Here is a 20878-nt window from a genome sequence, read left to right as displayed (position 1 = left end):
TGTTAACTAATGAACCCTTTTATAGTAAAACCAAAATAAAAGATTAGATGTGTGATGTCCTAATGTGCCGTGTTCATGTTCTTTAGATCCATTCAAGCCCTACATCATCTTCTCCAACCGGCATGAGATCCGTCGGATTGATTTGTACAAGGGCGAGTTCAGCGTGCTGGTGCCTGGCCTGCGTAACACCATTGCCCTGGACTTTCACCTCAACCAGAGTTCCCTTTACTGGACGGATGTGGTGGAAGACAAGATCTATCGGGGAAAGCTGTCGGAAAGCGGAGGTAAATGAATGTCCTACAAATGTCTTTGAGGAGTGGTTGTTCCTTAGTAAATGTTTTTTGTTGTTAAGAATTTGTTTATTCCTGGTTAAATACAGCTTACACTTACACGCTGTTGATTAGAAGAGGAAACAATAAGAGTCCTACAGATGCTATTAACAGCTTAAACTGTATTTAACCCAGAAGATTTGAAGTACATAGCAGTAGTCTCCATTATAGTTTTAATATTCTGTAAATAATTTATATTACATATGGAACATTTATATTTGGAATATTAAGTATAGTTATATATTTATATAGTATATGTATAATTTATATATATATATATATATATATATACTGAACAAAATTATAAACGCAACACTTTTGTTTTTGCCCCATTTTTCATGAGCTGAACTCAAAGATCTAAGACTTTTTCTATGTACACAAAAGGCCTATTTCTCTCAAATATTGTTCACAAATCTGTGTTAGTGAGCACTTCTCCTTTGCCGAGATAATCCATCCACCTCACAGGTGTGGCATATCAAGATGCTGATTAGACAGTATGATTATTGCACAGGTGTGCCTTAGGCTGGCCACAATAAAAGGCCACTCTAAAATGGGGAGTTTTACTGTATAGGGGACCCTCCCTGAAAAAAGAAAAAAAAAGGTTGTTGATTGTGGCCTGTGGAATGTTGGTCCACTCCTCTTCAATGGCTGTGCAAAGTTGCTGGATATTGGCAGGACCTGGAACACGCTGTCGTATACGCCGATCATATAAACACAAACATTTATTTTTAGTTGGAAAACTTTATTAGTTAATGGCTTTAGGGAAAAAGGAACTTCAATCACATTCTCTTGTTTTACACACTTGTTTAAAGTTCTGAGTTGACTTTGTTGTCTTGCTGTGTGTTTTCCCACACTGTCCTGTTCTTTTCAGCATACCAACTTAGTCAGTAATTCACAAAACCACAGCGTCTACGTGTGATGGTAGCATAGGAATTTGGACGCCTCTGTCTTTACCCATTTGACTCATTCCTACATTGCGTGACTACAGGCAGAGTAAAAGTAAAGTGTCAGAAGCACCATGTTGCTTCAAACACGCGCACACACACCTCCCTCCCTCTCTAAACAGCTCTTTCCAGCGATACAATACACTGTCCAAGCCTTTGGATCCCTGCTGGCGTTTTTGACAGAGTAAAAATATGACCAATGTGGCTGCCAACGCTGAAACAAAGTAACAAAGTGTTGTTTCTCAACCCCCACCGGAGAGGCTTCTCTGTCTCCTGCCCAACAGAGAGCTGTTCTAGACCTTTAATTACTGCTCTGTATGAGAGTCTCTCACAGATCAGAGAACGGCTTGTCTTAATTGGAAATGTTTTTTTGTCTTCCACATGGCTGTAGCTCAAAGTGAGAGAATATTTATTGCAGCATTGACTTATATAGCTTTCAGCCTGGAAGCAATCAAGCGATTTCTCAGCCAATACACAGTCTGAGACCATTGGCAAATGCTTATACTACGCTCCCCCCCTCTTTTAATACAAACTTTTCATTATAAAATGCATTGTATGCATCATTTGAGTGAAAAGTTGAACACATGAATGCATTAGTTTTTGGTTTGTCTCTCTTTTGCTTACAACTGCACTCAAGCTGCATGAAGTTTGTGTAAAACATGATCATGTTCTTGAAATTATCTAAAGAGCATCTTAAGTCACGTGACCAATGTAACAAGTTTTCTTATTTGATTAGTGACCTAGAAATAGTGCAGGATCTTAAATATTTCTTTAGGGATGCACAATATAGCAGCACTGTATTAATTATTGGCTAGATTATTATTATTATTATTAGAGTTGTTTATTAGTATTGGTTTATATTTGGTAAGTAATTGTGTATTCTCATTTCCATGTTGTTCCATGTATTCTAATGTTCCATTATATGCCATCATCTAATGTTAACTTAAAGTTTCTCTTTAATAACACTGTTAAATGTAATCTTTAACAAATCTCAAAATGAATACCAGTGTTTGATACTTTACATTCAAATGTTGTAATGATGACTAATTTCATTTGTAGTGTTTAAAAGTATTTATTTAAATTTTTTATTGGTTTATAATTGTATTATAATTTAAAAAAAATAGTATAGCATTTACATTTTTATTATAAAATGTTTGCAATTTAGAGGTTATCTCATATTATTCAAACTATTAACAGCTTATCGGTATTGGTCAGAATTATTATGTCGGTTCCACAATTTATTTTTCATCTTCTCTTGGTATGTTTTTCAATATCTTAAACATTTTATTTCAAGGTTTAACATCTCCATGTCTTTGTGTTTCAGCTCTCACAAGTTTTGAGGTGGTGATCCAGTATGGTTTGGCCACTCCAGAGGGACTGGCTGTTGACTGGATTGCAGGAAACATCTACTGGGTGGAAAGTAACCTGGATCAGATTGAGGTGGCCAAGCTGGATGGTACCATGCGTACAACTCTGCTTGCTGGAGAGGTGGAGCATCCGCGTGCGATTGCGCTTGATCCAAGAGATGGGTAAAACACATTATACTTTGACAGTGCTGTTATTTTTCAGTGTTCTGAATGACAGAATTAGGTCGTTACAAGTGATGTCTCTCTTTTTTTTGCTTTTTCCTCCCCCAGTATTCTGTTCTGGACTGACTGGGATGCCAGCTCCCCCAGGATAGAGGCTGCGTCTATGAGTGGGGAGGGCCGTCGCACCATCCACAAAGAGACTGGGAATGGTGGCTGGCCCAACGGTCTCACTGTGGACTACCTAGAGCGCCGTATCCTTTGGATTGATGCCAGGTATGCACATACAATTGGCACTAAAAGCCAAGTAACAGAAAATGCTAAAGTATCCACAGTTGGTGTCCTTGATCTTCTAAAAATAAAAATGTATCTTTAGATCCGATGCCATTTACTCTGCGGCTTATGACGGTTCCGGCCTGATCGAGGTGCTCCGGGGTCATGAACACTTGTCACACCCCTTCGCAGTCACCATGTATGGAGGAGAGGTCTACTGGACGGATTGGCGGACCAACACTCTGGCTAAGGCCAACAAATGGACGGGACACAATGTGACAGTCGTCCAGAGAACAAACACTCAGCCGTTTGACCTTCAAGTGTTTCATCCATCTAGACAACCTCAGGGTGAGAACCAGCATGATTTCAAAAAAAAAAAAAAAAAAAAATTCCACTGCATTTGCGTATGTTTTGTTGCTTTTAGTAACATCAGTGTTGTTTCTGTTAGCTAAAACTATTAAAAATCATTTTCGTTAACTTAAATAAAGCTAAAATGACTAAAACTTAAATAAATTAAAGCAAAATAAAAGTGACAAAAAACAAAATGACTAAAACTTAAACTAAAATTAAAATGAAAACTGAAATCAAAAATAAAAGCTTATTCAAACTATCAATGACTACTATAATAGTATATAAAAACAACTAAAATAACACTGGTGAACATTTTCTTCCTCCTTTACAGCTCCAAACCCGTGTGCGGCGAATGACGGGATGGGGCCGTGTTCTCACCTGTGTCTCATCAACTACAACCAAACCTTCTCCTGTGCCTGTCCACATCTCATGAAGCTCAAAGCAGACAAGCACACCTGCTACGGTAGGCTCCACCTCTCTCAGCCCTTAGATCCAATCAAATCTCATGTTTTATTTATTAGCAAGTTCTGAATGGAATACTGTTTTACTAGTTACTGAATACTGCACAGTATTTTACTTTATCCATGACCTTGGCATTGCAGGCAACGTGCTCTATTGTTTAAGCTACAGGAACAATATAATTAATTAATATACCCTGTACTATAAATAATAGTAGGTATTATTCCATGATAAACATTTCAAACAGAAATCATAGGCTGTGTTCATAATCGTCCCCTATACCCTCATTTACTATTCCCTACATTAGTCCACTTATATAGTTCACTTGACGGAGTGAATGAAAATGAGTGAGCGAATTCAGACACTTAGTGTGCCAGAAGGGCTGCCGCTTTTGCATAGTTTGTGCTTGCTGTTTAATAATCATTTAAAATTTGGCAAACTGGCAGCTCTAGTAGTACTAAAAAGATTTATTTTGAACTCTGTCATGGAAACTACTAGCACGTATAACAATTAATAATCAATTTAAAAGGAATATATATTCCTGTGTGTATATATATATATATATATATATATATATATATATATATATATATATATATATATTCCTGTTATACCTGTATGATATTACTCTGGACCAGTGGTTTGGAAAGTGGATGGGTGGATGATTCAGCTGCAGGTGGCATCCTCTGGTCAGACACAGGAATTCATTCGATGCGCGACTCTAACAGTGCATTATGGGTATTCTCTAGCTGCTGAGCGCATAGATGTGTGTGTGTTTGTGTATATATATATATTCAATGATATGGTTGAGCGTACATCAGTTGTATGCTCGTTATTGCGGTGCATTTTGGGATTGAATGAGTGCACTCGATAACGTCCACTATGGTTTCGCACACCACTACGAATGGCTGTCCCTTCAAATATGCCCTATTTAAGGGTATAGGGAGCGATTTCGAACACAGTCATTGTCACCTCACTACATTTTATCTATCAAATGTTTTAAATATAGCTGTTCAGTTTGCTACTGATATTATTTCCATTTTAATCCATCTGACTGGAAATGGAAGGTTGAATGCATTGCATTGTGTGATACAGTAGTCCATGCAGTAATCTAGTGTAGGTCGCCCAGGTATTCTACATAGTACATACAAACATGTACTGCAGTAATGGTAAACTATTTGGAATGTAGCCTAAATCTCAATCCAATTTGAGTGAGCTATAAGCAAAATTGCAACTCCACAAACCTCCTTACCCCCTTGTACAGTTTGTGTTTGCATCTAGAGAAATTCAATAGCATTTCATTATAACTTCACTTTCAAGTTAATGCATTTAAACTGTTGTGGCAGCTTCAGTCTTATGGAATATAATCTTGTGGAATCTGCATTTTTCTTCAATTGAAGAGTTTAAAAAGCTGTGACTAAAAGCATGCATGTATATGCAATTAGAAAACGCAAAGCAATCATACTTGCTTACTTTTTTTTGTTTATTGTGATTTTAAATGCATTCTTATCTCTCACACTTTAGGGCAAATTGTATACACTCAGAAAAAAATGGTACAAAAGTTGTCACTGTGATGTTAGTACCATTTTAAAAGGTTCTACTATGTACCATTAAGGTGCTAATATGCTCTCTTTAGGTACAGGGTACCACCCCAGTAACAGCTTTTGTACCTTTTTTTCTGTGAGTGCATGAATTGCATAACAGCATGAGACCTTTCTTTTAGATTCCATTCGCGTTGGCGCTAGATCCGCTAGGTCTGGCTCTGAGTATGTCAGTAGTCTTGTGTGGGCTGTAAATCTCGTTTAACAGTCAAGAAAACAACAGTGCACCCTGTCGCCCAGATGTAGGATCAGTGTTTAGTATTCAGCAGCGCAGCTTCCAATAATGGCTTATGGAGAGCAGAGTGATTGGAGTAGAGGACCTGTAGGTTCAGTGATGAATTACCATTGACATTAGATAGTGGCAAACACAGGAGTAGGAGCCGCTCTCTCTGTTCAGGCTAATCGCTATGGCGAGTGCACATCAGTATTTCAGACTAAACTGTAGTCTTTGCTACTACTGTACATTTTTTACTTTAACAGTTTTTTATATATATATATATATAAATATATATATATATATATATATATATATATATATATATATATATATATAAATATAAATATATATATATATATATATATATATATATATATATATATATATATATATATATATATATATATAAATATATAAATGACTACAATAGCATATACTACACATACATATATACATACACATACATATATTAGTGTTAGATTTTTCTGTCATTAATCTCGATTAATCGCTCCTAACAATAAAGTTTTTTGTATTTTTTTATATTATATAATTTGACATTAAATCTCCAAATTAATGTAAAAACAACAAAGACAGTAGTCTATTTAAAAAAAAAAATGGAATGGCATCTTTTTATGAAAAAAGGCCAGTATCACAGATTACCAATGCTGCTACTGATGTGACGTCTCTATGAAATAGATTTTTTTTTTTTTTTTTTTTTTTAGTCATTAATTAGTTATTCAGCATTACAACTTATTAATTTAAGGTAACTTAAAACAATCTTAAACCATAACCCCATAACACATAAACCCATTATAATAAATGTCACATTTACATGTGCCCTTCATTTTTTTTACTTGCCCTGTCAAAATGCACAAAAAGTGTTCATTGTTTTTGTCCCATGTAACTTTGTAAACGATGATTTCAGATTTTTAGGTAGGTCTAACAGGTCGGATATATACAGAAATTGAATAAAGTTATCAGTCTTCACTGCATAAATAATAAATTAAATATAGATTAATCCTTATTATTTCTCTCCAATCTTTACGTTCATTTAAGACTTCATTTAACTCATTTAAGACTGTGCTTGTGCTTGAAGGGTGAGCATTTTGGCATAATTGTGTGTGGTTTTTTCCATTCAGGCACTGTCTGAATTGGTTTTCTGTGGTTTAAAAGCATTTGAATGAATAAGAACGTGGTCATATAATGTAAAGCTAGCCAAAGGATGATGGGGAAAAACTGAAATAATATTATATTTCTAGTGACACTGACACTTCTGATTTTACTTTGCAGAGAACCGTCAGTTCCTGTTGTACGCTCGTCAGATTGAAATCAGAGGGGTGGACATTGATAATCCTTATTACAACTACATCATCTCTTTCACTGTGCCCGACATCGACAATGTTACAGTGGTGGATTATGATGCTCTGGAGCTCCGCATCTACTGGTCTGATGTCCGCACTCAAACGATCAAAAGAGCCTTCATTAATGGGACTGGTGTTGAGACTGTTGTGTCAGCTGGTGAGATAATAGTTTGAGCTTCAATATCTATTATTTGAAATATACATTGGCCCTAAAAAGTATTTGAACAAATGGAGATATTTTATTGCTTCAGAAAGCAAAAAATCAAACTGATAGACATCTTCAAACAAATAATACTATAAAAGAGATCTAACTTACTTTTTTCCCCAACTTTTCCAATTACATTTAAACATCTGATCTCCTGGTCATTTTTAGTCATTTTCTCAGAAGACAGTTTCCCTTAAAATCACTATAACTGTTATGTTCATGGTCGATTAAGTTTGAAATTGTCCAAATATTTTTCGTCTTCATTTTGAATAGGGTATCTATTTGATCTTTTATAACATAATTAAAACATAATAAACAGTGATTATAACCTACTGACATTTTTGGTGAACTACCGTATATACACTAGTGTTCAAAGGTTTGGCATCAGTAGTAGCCTACATTTTTTGAAAGTAATAAATAATTTAGTAAGTTTCTTTGTTCTGTTGAACATAAAATGAACTATTTTGAAGAATATGGGTAACCAAACAGTTGATGATCCCCCATTGACTTGCATTACTTTTCATACTATGGAAGTCAATGGGGGATCATCAACTGTCAGAAACTGTTTGGTAACCCACATTCTTCAAATTATCATCTTTTGTGTTCAACAGAACAAATAAACTTACTAAAGTATTTACTTACCAAACAACCAAGAAACTCAGAGGTTTAAAACAACTTGATTGTGAGTAAATTATGACAGAATTTTTTTATTTTTGGGTGAACTATCCCTTTAAATTGCTTAAACATCACAGTAAAAACATTTATAACGTTACAAAAGATTTCAGTTTTAAATAAATGCTGTTCTTTTGATGTTGGTGAGCATAAGAGGCTTCTTTCAAAAACATTAAAAACACTTGCAAACCACAAACTTTTGAACAGTAGTGTATCTTTCTTTAAAGTAAATGACTTCAGTGACTTTTATTCACATTAAATGTCTTTTGGAGGAAAGAAAGCAAGTCAAATACACATTTATTTTTGCTATTTTTGCTTTGTATTTCAACCTGTGTGATCAGTTTCCAATCCTAATCATTTTCAAAATTTCTTCCCTTTTTCCTCTAGACCTCCCTAATGCTCAGGGTCTAGCTGTAGACTGGGTCTCCAGAAACCTCTTCTGGACCAGCTACGATACGAATAAGAAGCAGATCAATGTTGCACGGCTGGACGGGTCCTTTAAGAATGCTGTAATCCATGGGCTGGACAAGCCTCACTCTTTGGTGCTACATCCTATCCTGGGGTAAGTACAAGAACGCACACATGCACAATTGCTAGTGTAGGCTTAGCATTTGAGTTTTACTGTCATTTAAGTGTCTTCAGTCTCTTTCAGGTTGTTTAGTAGGCCACATTTGGAGAGGAGCAGATGTTGTGCCAGTATGCTTCTGGCATAGATTTTAAAGGCTGTAGATGAGAAATGCAGACGTTGCTCATTAGTGTGAGCTTTAGGTCGGACAATATGGCTGCCCTCATGTTGCACTTCTCAATCTGTTGCTGTGTGGTTAATGTGAACCAGATGTACTTGTTGCAGTGCCACTTTCCAATAAAGATAATGAGCTTGTCCTTGCAGACAATACAAGTCACTCAACTGTTTTTTTTTCCTTTTCATTTGGTGATATGTTTTTCCCTCTACAATATTTTTTTGATAAATTACTGTTTATTTCTTCTGTCACTGGCAGTAAATCACAGTGTTTTGGAGCATTCTGTTGAAGACACTTCCCAGGCGTTTATTTTTAAACCAATCCAAAATAAAGTGTCATAATGCCTTTTTATGTGCAAAATCTCAAATAACAGAACCTCAACAAATGTTTAACAACATGGTGCTTTTTGGAAATAAGTATTGCTATTTTTAACTAAAACCAAAGCTATTGAAATTTTTTTTTTAATTGAAATAAAGCTGAAATAAAATGTAAATATTAGATGTAAAACTTACATACTGTACCTTGGCAACTAGCTGAAATGAATAGGAAAACAGGAAAACTGTAATAAAAATATATTAAAGCTGTATAAAAATATTTTCAAATGACAAAAGCATAACAAAATTATTAAAACTTATAAACACTTATAAAAAAAAAAAAAAAAAATTAAATTAAATTAAAATGAAAGCTGAAAATATATATAAAAAGCTCATTCTTAATATAAACTACACTATCAAAATAGTACTAAAATAACACTGTTGCAAATCATTTGCTGATATCTACTTGATTGATATCTACTTTATGTCAGCTACCATTGGTCTTATGCTTTGCTTATTGTTTCATTACAGAAAGCTCTACTGGCTCGATGGGGACAACATCAGCATGGCCAACATGGACGGCACCAACCACACATTGCTTTTCTCCAATCAGAAAGGCCCAGTGGGTGAGTGACCTGTCTTAATTCTTTACCTTCTGTTTGCCTAAAGCCAAAAGAAGGCCAGTTGGAGATGATGTTTTACACGTTGACTTCTTCCTGTGACAGGTCTGTCCATAGACTTTGACATGCAGCAGTTGTACTGGATCAGCTCAGGGAACAGCACCATTAACCGCTGTAAGCTGGATGGCTCCGGACTGGAGATCATTGAGGGTGTGAAAGGAAAACTTACCAAAGCTACAGCCCTCGCCATCATGGGTGAGAGAGCACCATCAACCTGTTTCTCCACACGGATTCTTGATATTCAGGAGCGTATATCTAGAGCTCCACACTCTGCATTATTAAACCTTAAATGTGGAATAACAGAATGACCTCTTTTATGTGTAGGAAATAAGTTGTGGTGGGCCGATAAGGGCACAGATCAGATCGGTACATGTGACAAGAGCGATGGAGGCAACTGGAAGGTTCTCCGAAATAACACCTCACCCATGATGTATATGAAGATTTATAATGAGACTGTGCATCAAGGTGTGTGTTTTCATATTTATATTGATTATGTAAACCTAAAATGCATGTGACTATGTCCTCATAAATGAATATGGAAGTGAAATGAGAAATTGGTCTTTGTAAATGTAATCATTTTTAAAAAGAATAAATAAATTAATTAATTAATTCATTCATTCATTCATTAAAACAATATTTAAATATTTAATAATTCATCATAATTATGATTATTTTGTTGTTGTTTTGTTGTTACTTAATTTACCTAAATATTCGATTTGAAGAATATTAAATGTTAAAATGGCACACATAATCAGAGGAATTCATGGATTGTCAGATGGTAAGACAGATTAAATATTAATATGATCATAGATGTTATTACATTTTAAAGAATTCTTCAGATTATATACATTTATATTAATTATTTGACCCTAAAATGCAAATGTGACTTTGTCCCCATAAATGCATGTGGAGGTGAAAATTAGACATTCTTCTTTATAAAATTACTAAATTTTAAAAGGAAAATGTGTTTAATTAAACTATTAATTAATTATAATTTAAAATAAATAACAATTAAATAATAAAACATATTATTATTAATAATAACAATTGAATCATTATTTAACTGACTAAATATTCAGTTTAAAAAATATCCAATTAAATGTTAAAATAGTTCACATAGGCTAATTAAAGGGGAATTCCTGAATTGGCAGATGACAAGAGAGACAAAATATTTAATAAAATAGAAAATTATAATAGAGTAATACATTTTTATTAATGGTTATTATGAATAATACAGATACTGTGATACTTTTAATCACAGAATGATACAGTTTGGATGTGATTGATATCTACTATAGGTACCAACCTCTGCAGTAAGAACAATGGTGACTGTTCTCAGCTTTGCTTGCCAACTTCACCAACTACAAGAGCATGCATGTGTACTGCTGGATATAGTCTGAAGAGTGGCCAACAGTCCTGTGAAGGCAAGATCTCAAACAAGCATCACTAATGTACCCATTTGCTTTCATATGAGCACATTTTAACATTGTGTGTATTGTACTTTTGTATAAAGGCATGGGCTCGTTTTTGCTCTACTCCGTGCATGAGGGCATCCGTGGCATTCCTCTGGACCCATCAGATAAATCTGATGCCCTGGTACCGGTGTCGGGCACCTCTCTTGCTGTGGGCATTGACTTCCATGCTGGTGAGTACGCAGATGTCTTTGTGTCCATAGATTCAGCCTGAAAATTGCCCTGAATGCAACTAAGTTGGTGTATTGTGCTTATTGTGCCCTGTAGACAATGACACCATATACTGGGTTGACATGGGCCTGAGCACTATTAGTCGAGCCAAGAGAGACCAGACCTGGAGGGAGGACATAGTGACCAATGGCATCGGACGTGTGGAAGGTATCACCGTCGACTGGATCGCAGGTGTGTAAATGTGCAAACACACAATTAAAACACATTATATATTAGTGTGTCTAACACTTAATGTTGTTTTGTTTGAATAGGCAACATCTATTGGACGGATCAAGGCTTTGATGTGATCGAGGTGGCCAGGCTCAACGGCTCCTTCCGCTATGTGGTCATCTCTCACGGTCTGGACAAACCACGTGCCATTACTGTACATCCAGAGAAAGGGTGAGAAAATGTGTCTGTTTGTTTAGGAAAGATGATGAGAAAATGGTGTATTTGCACTTTCTCCTTTGTGTTGAAGGAAGAAATGGTTTTGGACTCAGGTATTTGTGTGTACAGGTATCTGTTCTGGACGGAGTGGGGTCAGTATCCACGTATCGAAAGGTCTCGTCTGGACGGTTCTGAGAGATTAGTTCTTGTCAATGTCAGCATCAGCTGGCCCAATGGCATCTCCATTGATTACCAGGTTTGTACATAAACAAACTGTGCATCTTTTCGAGGACAAGTTTGTTGTTGGTTCTAGTACCAAATGTAATTGCTAATCAGAATGTACTTTTTGTTATTATAAGACATGTAGTTATTACTATGATTAATATTATATAAAAAAAGCTGTTAACCCAAAACGCTAAGGTGAGTGCTGGATCACTAATGTTGTATAATGTGTAGGAGGGCCTTCTGTATTGGTGTGATGCCCGCACAGACAAAATTGAGCGCATAAATCTGGAGACTGGAGAAAACCGTGAGCTGGTGCTGTCTAGTAACAACATGGACATGTTTGCTGTTTCTGTCTTTGAGGACTACATCTACTGGAGTGACAGGTGAAAACGCAGTTTTCCTTTACTATTGTCTGTTATTACCTTTTTTAGTTGACCCCTTTCATTCATATTATTTAGTGACCCTGGATCACAAAACCAGTCACAAGTCGCATGGGTATATTTGTGGCAATAGCCAATAATACATTGTATGGGTCAAAATTACCAATTTTTCTTTAATGCCAAAAATCATTAAGATATTAAGTAAAGATCATTTTCCATGAAGATATTTTGTAAATTTCCTACCGTAAATATATAAAACATTTATTTTTGCGAACATAAATGGACATTGCGATTTTCTCAATGTTTTGATTTTTTTGCATTCTCAGATTCCAGATTTTCAAATAATTGTATCTCGGCCAAATATTGTCCTATCCTAACAAACCATACATCAATGGAAAGCTTATTTATTCAGCTTTCAGATTTATTTAAATTTAGAGATGATTATGCCTTACTCTTGCAGTGTATTTTACAGCTTTTTATCTTCTTCTGTTTCCAATAGGACCCATGCCAATGGTTCCATTAAGAGAGGAAACAAAGACAATGCCACAGATATGGTCTATCTGAGAACAGGCATTGGTGTGCAGCTCAAAGACATTAAAGTCTTCAACCGTGCTAGGCAGCAAGGTGGGTATTTTCCTAAACAAGGATGCCCAAGAACTACTTATTACTATAAAGCAGGGGTTTTCAACATTAAGAATCAGGGCTGCACGATATTTGAAAAACCTGACATTGTATATTTACAATATACTGATGATATTTTCTTTTTCTGCGATATATTGCAATATGAAGAAATATAATGAGTGGAGTAATTTTGTTGGAGAGTGCAAAATAAAAAGAATAAAAAATATATTTTTGGAGTGCCAACCATTCTTTTTGCATTGAACAATTTGGGGAACTTTTTTTTATTTTAAGTTTGGTTGTTCACACTTGAGTTTACGCTTTACAAGAACTTAACACAATTAGGGTTGGAACTAAACTCAGCAGGGCCCTCTAGAACCGGATTTGAGGAACCATGCACTAAGCCATATTGTGATATTGAATTTTATTTCTTTAAATCAAGCAGCCATAAAGACCCTTCCAGGCCCTCCATAGACCCCAGTATATAAAAAGCTATATTTTCTCTGAAAAGTTATACTAACATCTCTCTGTAGCTTATAACAATAGTAACTGTTAATTTAATACATAAATTAACATAATACCTTTTGCAGGTACCAACGTCTGTAAGGTGAACAATGGTGGTTGTGAACAACTGTGTCTTTTCCGTGGTAACGGCAATCGTACCTGCGCCTGCGCACACGGCATGCTGGCAGAGGATGGCCACAGCTGCAGGGACTATGATGGCTACCTCCTCTACTCGGAGCGCACAATACTGAAGAGCATCCACTTGTCGGATGAAACAAACCTCAATGCTCCCATTAAACCCTTCGAAGACCCAGAACACATGAAGAACGTCATAGCTCTTACCTTCGACTACAGAGGCGGCGGTGGGAAGGGAGCCAATCGGATCTTCTTCAGCGACATCCACTTCGGTAACATTCAGCAGATCAGCGATGACGGCTCCGACCGCAAGACCATAGTGGAGAGTAAGTGTCCAATCTTTTCATTTATTATCAATATTTAAAATAGAAAACATGTATATTAAATTGTAATAATATTTCATAATATTTTTGTTTTATAAAAAAAAAAAAAAATAAATAAATAAATAAATATATATATATATATATATATATATATATATATATAAATAGACACATGAAAATAATTGAGAATGACCAATCAGAAGCAATAATCAAGTAGTCCAGTGTAGTACATGTACATACATTTATTTTATTATTTTATTTTATTATTTTATTATTTATCTTTGAATGTTTTTTTTTTTTTCAATGCATTTCATTTTAGCCTGAAAATGTGAAGTAGTACACAAATTGAAGGAATAGTTCACTTCAAAATTATAATTCTGTCATCATTTACTTACCCTCAAGTTGTTTCAAACCTATATGAATTCTTTCTTCTGCTGAACACAAAGGAAGATATTTTGAACCTCTATACAAAGTTTGCATTGCTGTTGTAAACGGTTTATTCCTGATATAAACCATCTTATGAATCAGTCAAGAAAGTAAACATGCATGCATTCAGCAATAGTTTCAAATCTATTAAACATCTGGCTTGGATGTTTCAGGTCAACTAAAGTATGTTGCTCAACAAAGAATGATGGTTATACAGTTTCACATAATGACCCATTATTAGATAATATTATTGATGTGTTCCCAGGTAATTCAGGTAGAAGGCTATTTCTGGCATAACAAATCAATGTAGTTCAAACATATACCTGATATTTAGTATCTTTATCTCAGTACATCATTAGTCCCATTACTGATAATGCCTTTTATAGCATAAACACATTTAATGCTTCTGCATAGTCCAGTTCTTTATCCTCAGGGTTGTGGAGGGGGGTTCAACTCCACAGGGTTAAAGGGCTGCACTGTGGCACTTCCTGGACACATAATGCACCCGCAGCCTTTGCAGCACACCCGTCCCAGTGACAGCAGCTCTCGCCGAAATTTGTTTGACATGAAAGCATATAGCAGCGGATTGGCTACAACCGAAGAGCTCGCTAGCAGCCGGGCGATAATGGTGAAGTCGTGATGATGTCCGTGTATATTGCTGCTATTGGTACCGATGAGCATGAACATGAGGACGTAGGATGGCAACCAGCAGATGGTGAAGACTAAAACCAACAGGACCGACGTCTTTGTCACCCGGTTCTGATAGCACTCCATTTGCGGTGCGCAACTTTGCAGTCTTTTCCTTTGTAAGAAGCCGTAGAGTTTGGTGTACATGATGATAATGATGATCAGGGGCAAAGCGAAGCCAATCAGGAACAGAATAGCACTGTAGACCAACTGGCTGAGGTCTGACAGAAAGGCAAAGCAGAGGATAGGCATCGTTTTCAACTGCCGGAAAGCAAACTGAGGTGCTGCAAGAGCCACAGCCAGAAGCCACATAAGAATCACAGAAACCCACAGCCAGCGGCGCAGTATGAAACGATACGTCCAGGTAGGGTGCACCACAATCAGGTAGCGCGTTACCGCTAATGCAGCTAGAGTGAATACGCTCGCCGAGTTACAGGCCACGCCCAAGAAACTGATGACTTTGCACAGGATGCTGCTGAAGGGCCAGTAGCCCAGTGCTATAGCCGCAGTGTGGAAGGGCAGGCAAATGAGCTGCAGCAGATCCGAGGCGCTCAAGGCTAAAAGTAACGAATCTGTCCCTTGAAGAGTTTGGAGCCCATTCTTCCTCCTCCGTCCGGTCAGGACGTAGATAACCAGTGAGTGTCCTACCAGCCCGATCACCATGACTATTGCGTCCAGAATTGGTGCTAAAACCTGTGTCAATTCCCACTTCAGACTCCCAAAATCATGGCTAATATTCATACTGTCGCCTGTTAATCCTCTTGATATACACTTCAACATGAATTGATCACAATGAAGTGTAGAATGGCATACGTTCAAACTGAAGATGAAGATTGCCGTCTGCTTTGGGCTAATAATTAGCTCCTTCAGGGCTTAATAACTTCCTCACATGGCAAAGCATCATTGGAGTGTTTACTCCAAGAGATAAAGGAAGTCTCCGCCGGGGTGGTTGTTAATGTTTAGCATTAGCATCTTCCTGGGAAGTTGAGAATTTCTATATCTGTATTTCATAATTTGTAATATGAAAGCACTTCATCTCATATTATTAAATATTAAACTTCATCTTTTATTTGGGATTATGGAAGGTGCTTACCTTACAGCCATCCATGATTGCTGTTTGCTTGTATTGATTGAGTGAAACCAGGCAACCTTACAAAACCTGATTCTCTGCAACTGTCAAAGGCTGCCAAATTACGAACAGTCGATTCAACTTGAATCTAAGTACCCATTGCGACTTCCCTCTTATGATCAATTAAATGACACTTCAGATTCATTCCAATTCCTTGAGCTTGGCTGTTCCAGGACTTTGACCTTCGTCTGCAAGGAACGCAAGACGACGACTTATCAGTTTGTCCTAAAGTGATATCCTCCTGACCTTCAAGTTCGAAGTAGGATGGGTAGTTGTTCAGGTATCCATCATCTAAGATATCGATTGTCAGATTAACTGGCCTTTTGTTTTTACATCATCATTTCTGTGATGATGACGTCTCACCTGTTAACTTAGAAGTGGGCGGTGGCTATTGCGTATCTTGTTATTCTTCCTTTGGCCTAAAGTCTGATATGTTTTACAGGATCGTTATTGGTTGTTTTTTTTAGCAAAAGTAAACAGCTTGGATGAGTGTCCTTCCTGTTTTATGGGGGGAGTAATTGCTGTCATAAAGCAGTCATTGGTGTGATGCAGATAGATGCTGCAAGCCCCTCGTGAGCTCATTTATTCTGTAGAGGGCGACTATTATTCACTGTGACTTTGACTCATTGAGACTCTTTCGACGGCGTTGACTGAAACACATTGCACCACATTGCTTCTCACCCCAGCGTTGTTCGAGACTCTTCCAGCAGTCCTCTCTTTGTGGAAGAACTAGTCACCGTGGTTAAAGAGATTCACCAAGGGAGGGGTCTTGTATGCACAGGCACCCATCCATGAAATGACCGGATGACACTAAGCCACTAAACACACACAAGCGCCAGCAACAAAGGCTATCTCACAGCCCGCAGAAACCAACATGCACACGTATCATAGGATTAAACCGTTCACTGGGACCGGATAAGTAGTTTTAAAAGAGATGTTTTGGACTTGCAGTGTGTTAATCATATTCATTTACTCTTTGAAGGATATATGATACTAAACATGTTTGAAGGTGGTTCAATTGCCTCTTTTTTATGTGTCATTTTTAGCTGTAGTAGAGCTGCAATGAACAGTTTGTTCAAACTAAATACAGTGTGTCTACAGGTGTGCACTGAATTATAATTAAGAGAAACAGACTGAGTTGTTCTTGGATTAGTAACAAGCAGTCAGAGCAGAATTCTCTTTATAAAAAATCAATTTTTCTCTTTATTTCTTTCAACAGGTGTAGGGTCAGTTGAAGGTTTGGCTTATCACCGGGGTTGGGACACACTTTACTGGACCAGCTACACCACCTCCACCATCACACGGCACACTGTGGACCAGAGTCGCACTGGAGCTTTCGATAGAGACACCGTAGTCACTATGTCTGGGGACGACCACCCCAGAGCCTTTGTTCTGGATGAATGTCAAGAGTACGAACCTTGTATATAAAATTTTCCATGATGCAATGTTTTATAGTCATTCTACTTGGTGAGGAATCCCAAGAGTATTGAAGTATACGCAGTATGAACTATTACCCTTCCAAATACCAAAAACATTCGTATTCGTTTTGACTGCCAAAGTAAAGTTCAAGTAATTAATAATTGTGAAAGAAATGGTGTAGCGCCAAATGTATACGCACAGTCCAACGTCACAAAACTTACTGAGTACGTAAAGGTAGAAAAAAGGATCCGCACGCAACGAATAAGGCAAAAGCTCTCTGACTGTTTATTTATTACTTCAACAGAGGCATCAAAAAGACAAAAAAGTGCTGTGAAGTGCAAAACATTTTCGAGATCAACTCTTCATCAGTGCCATATAATTGCAGATACACACCTGCGTCCATATTGTGCATGTTATATACTCATTAAAGTAATACATTAACAACTGGAGAACTTTTGCCTTATTCGTTGTGTGCAGATAATTTTTACTCATGTAATTAATAATAAAATAGTTTTTGTTTGTATAATTATTGAATGCTTTATTTTTATGTTTATGTAATCATTTAATAACTTTACTTTGCCCTGTGACAGCTTATGTTTTTTTTTTATTCACATAAGTTGAAAACAAATCTTGTTGCTTTTGGTGTGAGAAGACAAGCACGTCAAGTTTCCATCTTTGAATTCCATTTCCTCCTGTGCTCTTTCCTTCAGCCTGATGTTCTGGACTAACTGGAATGAACAGTCTCCCAGTATCATGCGAGCATCTCTTTCTGGAGCTAACGTCATTGTGATCATCGGAAATAACATCCGCACCCCGAACGGATTGGCCATCGACCACCGCGCTGAGAAACTCTACTTCTCTGACGCTACTTTTGACAAGATTGAGCGCTGCGAGTATGATGGCAGCCGGCGCTTTGTGAGTTCCTTTGTATTTGTCTATTTTTTTATGTTTGTTCATGGGAAAGTGAGAGATGGTATTTTTGACTTTTACCTAGTAGATCATGACACTAACAGTGCATGTTCATACAATGAGTTCATAAGCTTAGTTCATAGAGAACACACACTACTAACATGTTGAATTTGCTTGCAAAATAAATGAATCTAAATTGTACCTGTGTGCGTCTGTGTGATCAGGTGGTCCTAAAGAATGAGCCAGTGCATCCTTTCGGTTTGGCTGTGTACGGTGAATATATCTTCTGGACAGACTGGGTGCGCAGAGCTGTTCTCAGAGCTGATAAATACGGCAGAGATATGAAAGTCCTACGTGCTGACATTCCTCAACAGCCAATGGGCATCATCGCTGTGGCCAAAGACACCAATAGCTGTGAGTGACTAATCCGTGTTAAATCTACATAATTAGGATTTTTTTTCAGCAATATGAAAGTAGTCAAAATATATCTTTATTCATGTATTTGCTTTGAAATGGCATTGTAGTGTTTAAAATAATAAAACTATAAAATATATATTAACATTATATATTTATATTTATATATATAATTTCCAGGAGCTCTGGGTACTTGCATAAAGATTTAACACAACAGAATAGAGAGAAATAATTAAATATGTTGAATTAAAGAAAAAAAAACAACGTAACATACACCTAGAAAAAATAGATAGAATTTTAAGGTATAAAAAATGGTAACACTTTACAATAAGGTTCATTAGTTATTAACATTAGTTAATGTATTAATTACCATGAACTATCCATGCGCAATATATTTTTTATTGTATTTGCTAATCTTTGTTAATGTTAGAATGTAGAAAAATACAGCTGTTCATTGTTTGTTCATGTTAGTTCACAGTGCATTAACTAATGTTAACAAGATTTTAATAAAGTATTAGTAAATGTTGAAATTAACATTAACAAGGATTAATAAATGCTGTATAAGTGCAGTTCATTATTAGTTCTTGCTAAATAATGTAGTTAACTAATGTTAACTAATGAACCTTATTGTAAAGTGTTACCAAAAAAAATTATATACATTTAGATGGTAAGTAGAAGGCCTATGTACAGATCTGCATATTAAGTAGTGTATATACAACTGTATAAATATAAATATTTACTTGAGAGTTATTATTGCCTAATGCCTGGGTTTAATGTATTATGAAATGTTATTAACATTACCTAAGATTAATACATGCTGTAGAAGTATTGTTCTTTCTTAGTCCATGTTAACTAATGTAAAAAAAAGAAGAAACCTAATTGTTAAGTGTACTAATATAACAATTCATAGTAAAAAAAATGGTATTAATGGTTTTTAATAATTGTTTTTAACTCATTTATGAGAATGACGGGAAATGTGAACTATTCATAAATATATAACGATGATTGCTTCAGCCCCAATAGCCATTTTAAATGAGTCATTTGTGTTTGTGTACGTCTATAGGTGAGTTTTCTCCATGCCTCACCAATAATGGAGGCTGTCAGGACCTGTGTCTGCTCATGTCAGAGGGACGAGTCAACTGCAGCTGCCGTGGAGAGCGCAAACTACTGGGAGACAACACTTGTGTTGGTGAGAGGGACAAACAGGAAGCTACTGTCTAAATATAAGCCTGTTCTGAAAATACTCTATTAGTTTCCTGTGACAAGTGCAGTATAATATAAATGTAATCTCTCTCTCTCTCAGCGGAGAACACAACCTGTAACAGCGTGGATGAGTTTGAGTGTGGAAACGGTGACTGTATCGACTACAGCCTGACCTGTGACAGTCAAGCTCACTGCAAAGACAAGTCTGATGAGAAGCAGTCCTACTGCGGTAAGCATGACACTGCGGCTCTATTCACTGGTTTGCAGTTTTAAAAAGGATAACTATAATGTATGGCGTAATAGCACTTTTGGAAGTACTTCGACTCTGCGCAGTAAAAAGTCACGCCTGATCCTCTTCCTCTCACTTCTGTCAATAGTGGAAAGAGGATCAGGCGTGACTTTTTACTGCGCCAGTTGAAGTACTTCCAAAAGTGCTATTACGCCATACATTATAGTTATCCTTTTTAACCCGCTTAGAAAAGTGCCACGTTTTATTTTGTGTCACCATACTTGGTCGTATAACTACTCGTGTAACTGTTTTTAAATAGGGAAAACGTTGATGTGTTTGGTCACTTATAAATTCATTGCTGCTAGATACCATTGAATATACTGGGGTAAGCTAAGTGCTTTCAAAGTGTCACCGCGCGCTAGAGCGATTAAGCGCACGCACTGAGATGAGAGAGGTATGCATCAACTCGTCTTAGTTAAGGGAATAACATAGTTTAATATGAAAAAACAGTAGAGTATCCCTTTAATAAGCATTTC

General features: G+C 36.5%; 2 protein-coding genes across 2 annotated transcripts in view; one reads left to right on the top strand and one right to left on the bottom strand.

The window, feature by feature from the left end:
• The window catches only part of lrp1ab (low density lipoprotein receptor-related protein 1Ab), a 118611-nt gene that overhangs the window by 72830 nt on the left and 24903 nt on the right, over positions 1 to 20878 (top strand). The window contains exons 24-46 of the mRNA XM_084099248.1: positions 87 to 284; positions 2598 to 2802; positions 2911 to 3075; positions 3176 to 3420; positions 3755 to 3886; positions 6991 to 7218; positions 8326 to 8500; positions 9524 to 9618; positions 9718 to 9867; positions 9997 to 10137; positions 10971 to 11096; positions 11186 to 11317; positions 11412 to 11546; positions 11627 to 11756; positions 11871 to 11997; positions 12198 to 12349; positions 12846 to 12970; positions 13555 to 13929; positions 17388 to 17577; positions 18298 to 18502; positions 18721 to 18910; positions 19974 to 20099; positions 20214 to 20342. Of these exons, the coding sequence (XP_083955374.1) occupies positions 87 to 284; positions 2598 to 2802; positions 2911 to 3075; positions 3176 to 3420; positions 3755 to 3886; positions 6991 to 7218; positions 8326 to 8500; positions 9524 to 9618; positions 9718 to 9867; positions 9997 to 10137; positions 10971 to 11096; positions 11186 to 11317; positions 11412 to 11546; positions 11627 to 11756; positions 11871 to 11997; positions 12198 to 12349; positions 12846 to 12970; positions 13555 to 13929; positions 17388 to 17577; positions 18298 to 18502; positions 18721 to 18910; positions 19974 to 20099; positions 20214 to 20342 (3876 nt within the window). The remainder of the gene's footprint in view (positions 1 to 86; positions 285 to 2597; positions 2803 to 2910; positions 3076 to 3175; positions 3421 to 3754; positions 3887 to 6990; positions 7219 to 8325; positions 8501 to 9523; positions 9619 to 9717; positions 9868 to 9996; positions 10138 to 10970; positions 11097 to 11185; positions 11318 to 11411; positions 11547 to 11626; positions 11757 to 11870; positions 11998 to 12197; positions 12350 to 12845; positions 12971 to 13554; positions 13930 to 17387; positions 17578 to 18297; positions 18503 to 18720; positions 18911 to 19973; positions 20100 to 20213; positions 20343 to 20878) is intronic.
• LOC311073717 (galanin receptor type 1) lies at positions 14782 to 15702 on the bottom strand (the record flags this gene model as incomplete). The annotated part of the gene is made up of 1 exon (XM_084099657.1): positions 14782 to 15702. One exon carries the CDS (start codon positions 15700 to 15702, stop codon positions 14782 to 14784), a length of 921 nt encoding a protein of 306 aa, XP_083955783.1.

This window comes from Abramis brama (genome assembly GCF_963993115.1).
Source record: "Abramis brama genome assembly, chromosome: 22".
Classification (NCBI taxonomy): Eukaryota; Metazoa; Chordata; class Actinopteri; order Cypriniformes; family Leuciscidae; genus Abramis; species Abramis brama.
Note: the sequence above shows the minus strand (reverse complement) of the source record. Positions and strands in the feature narration are given on the sequence as shown.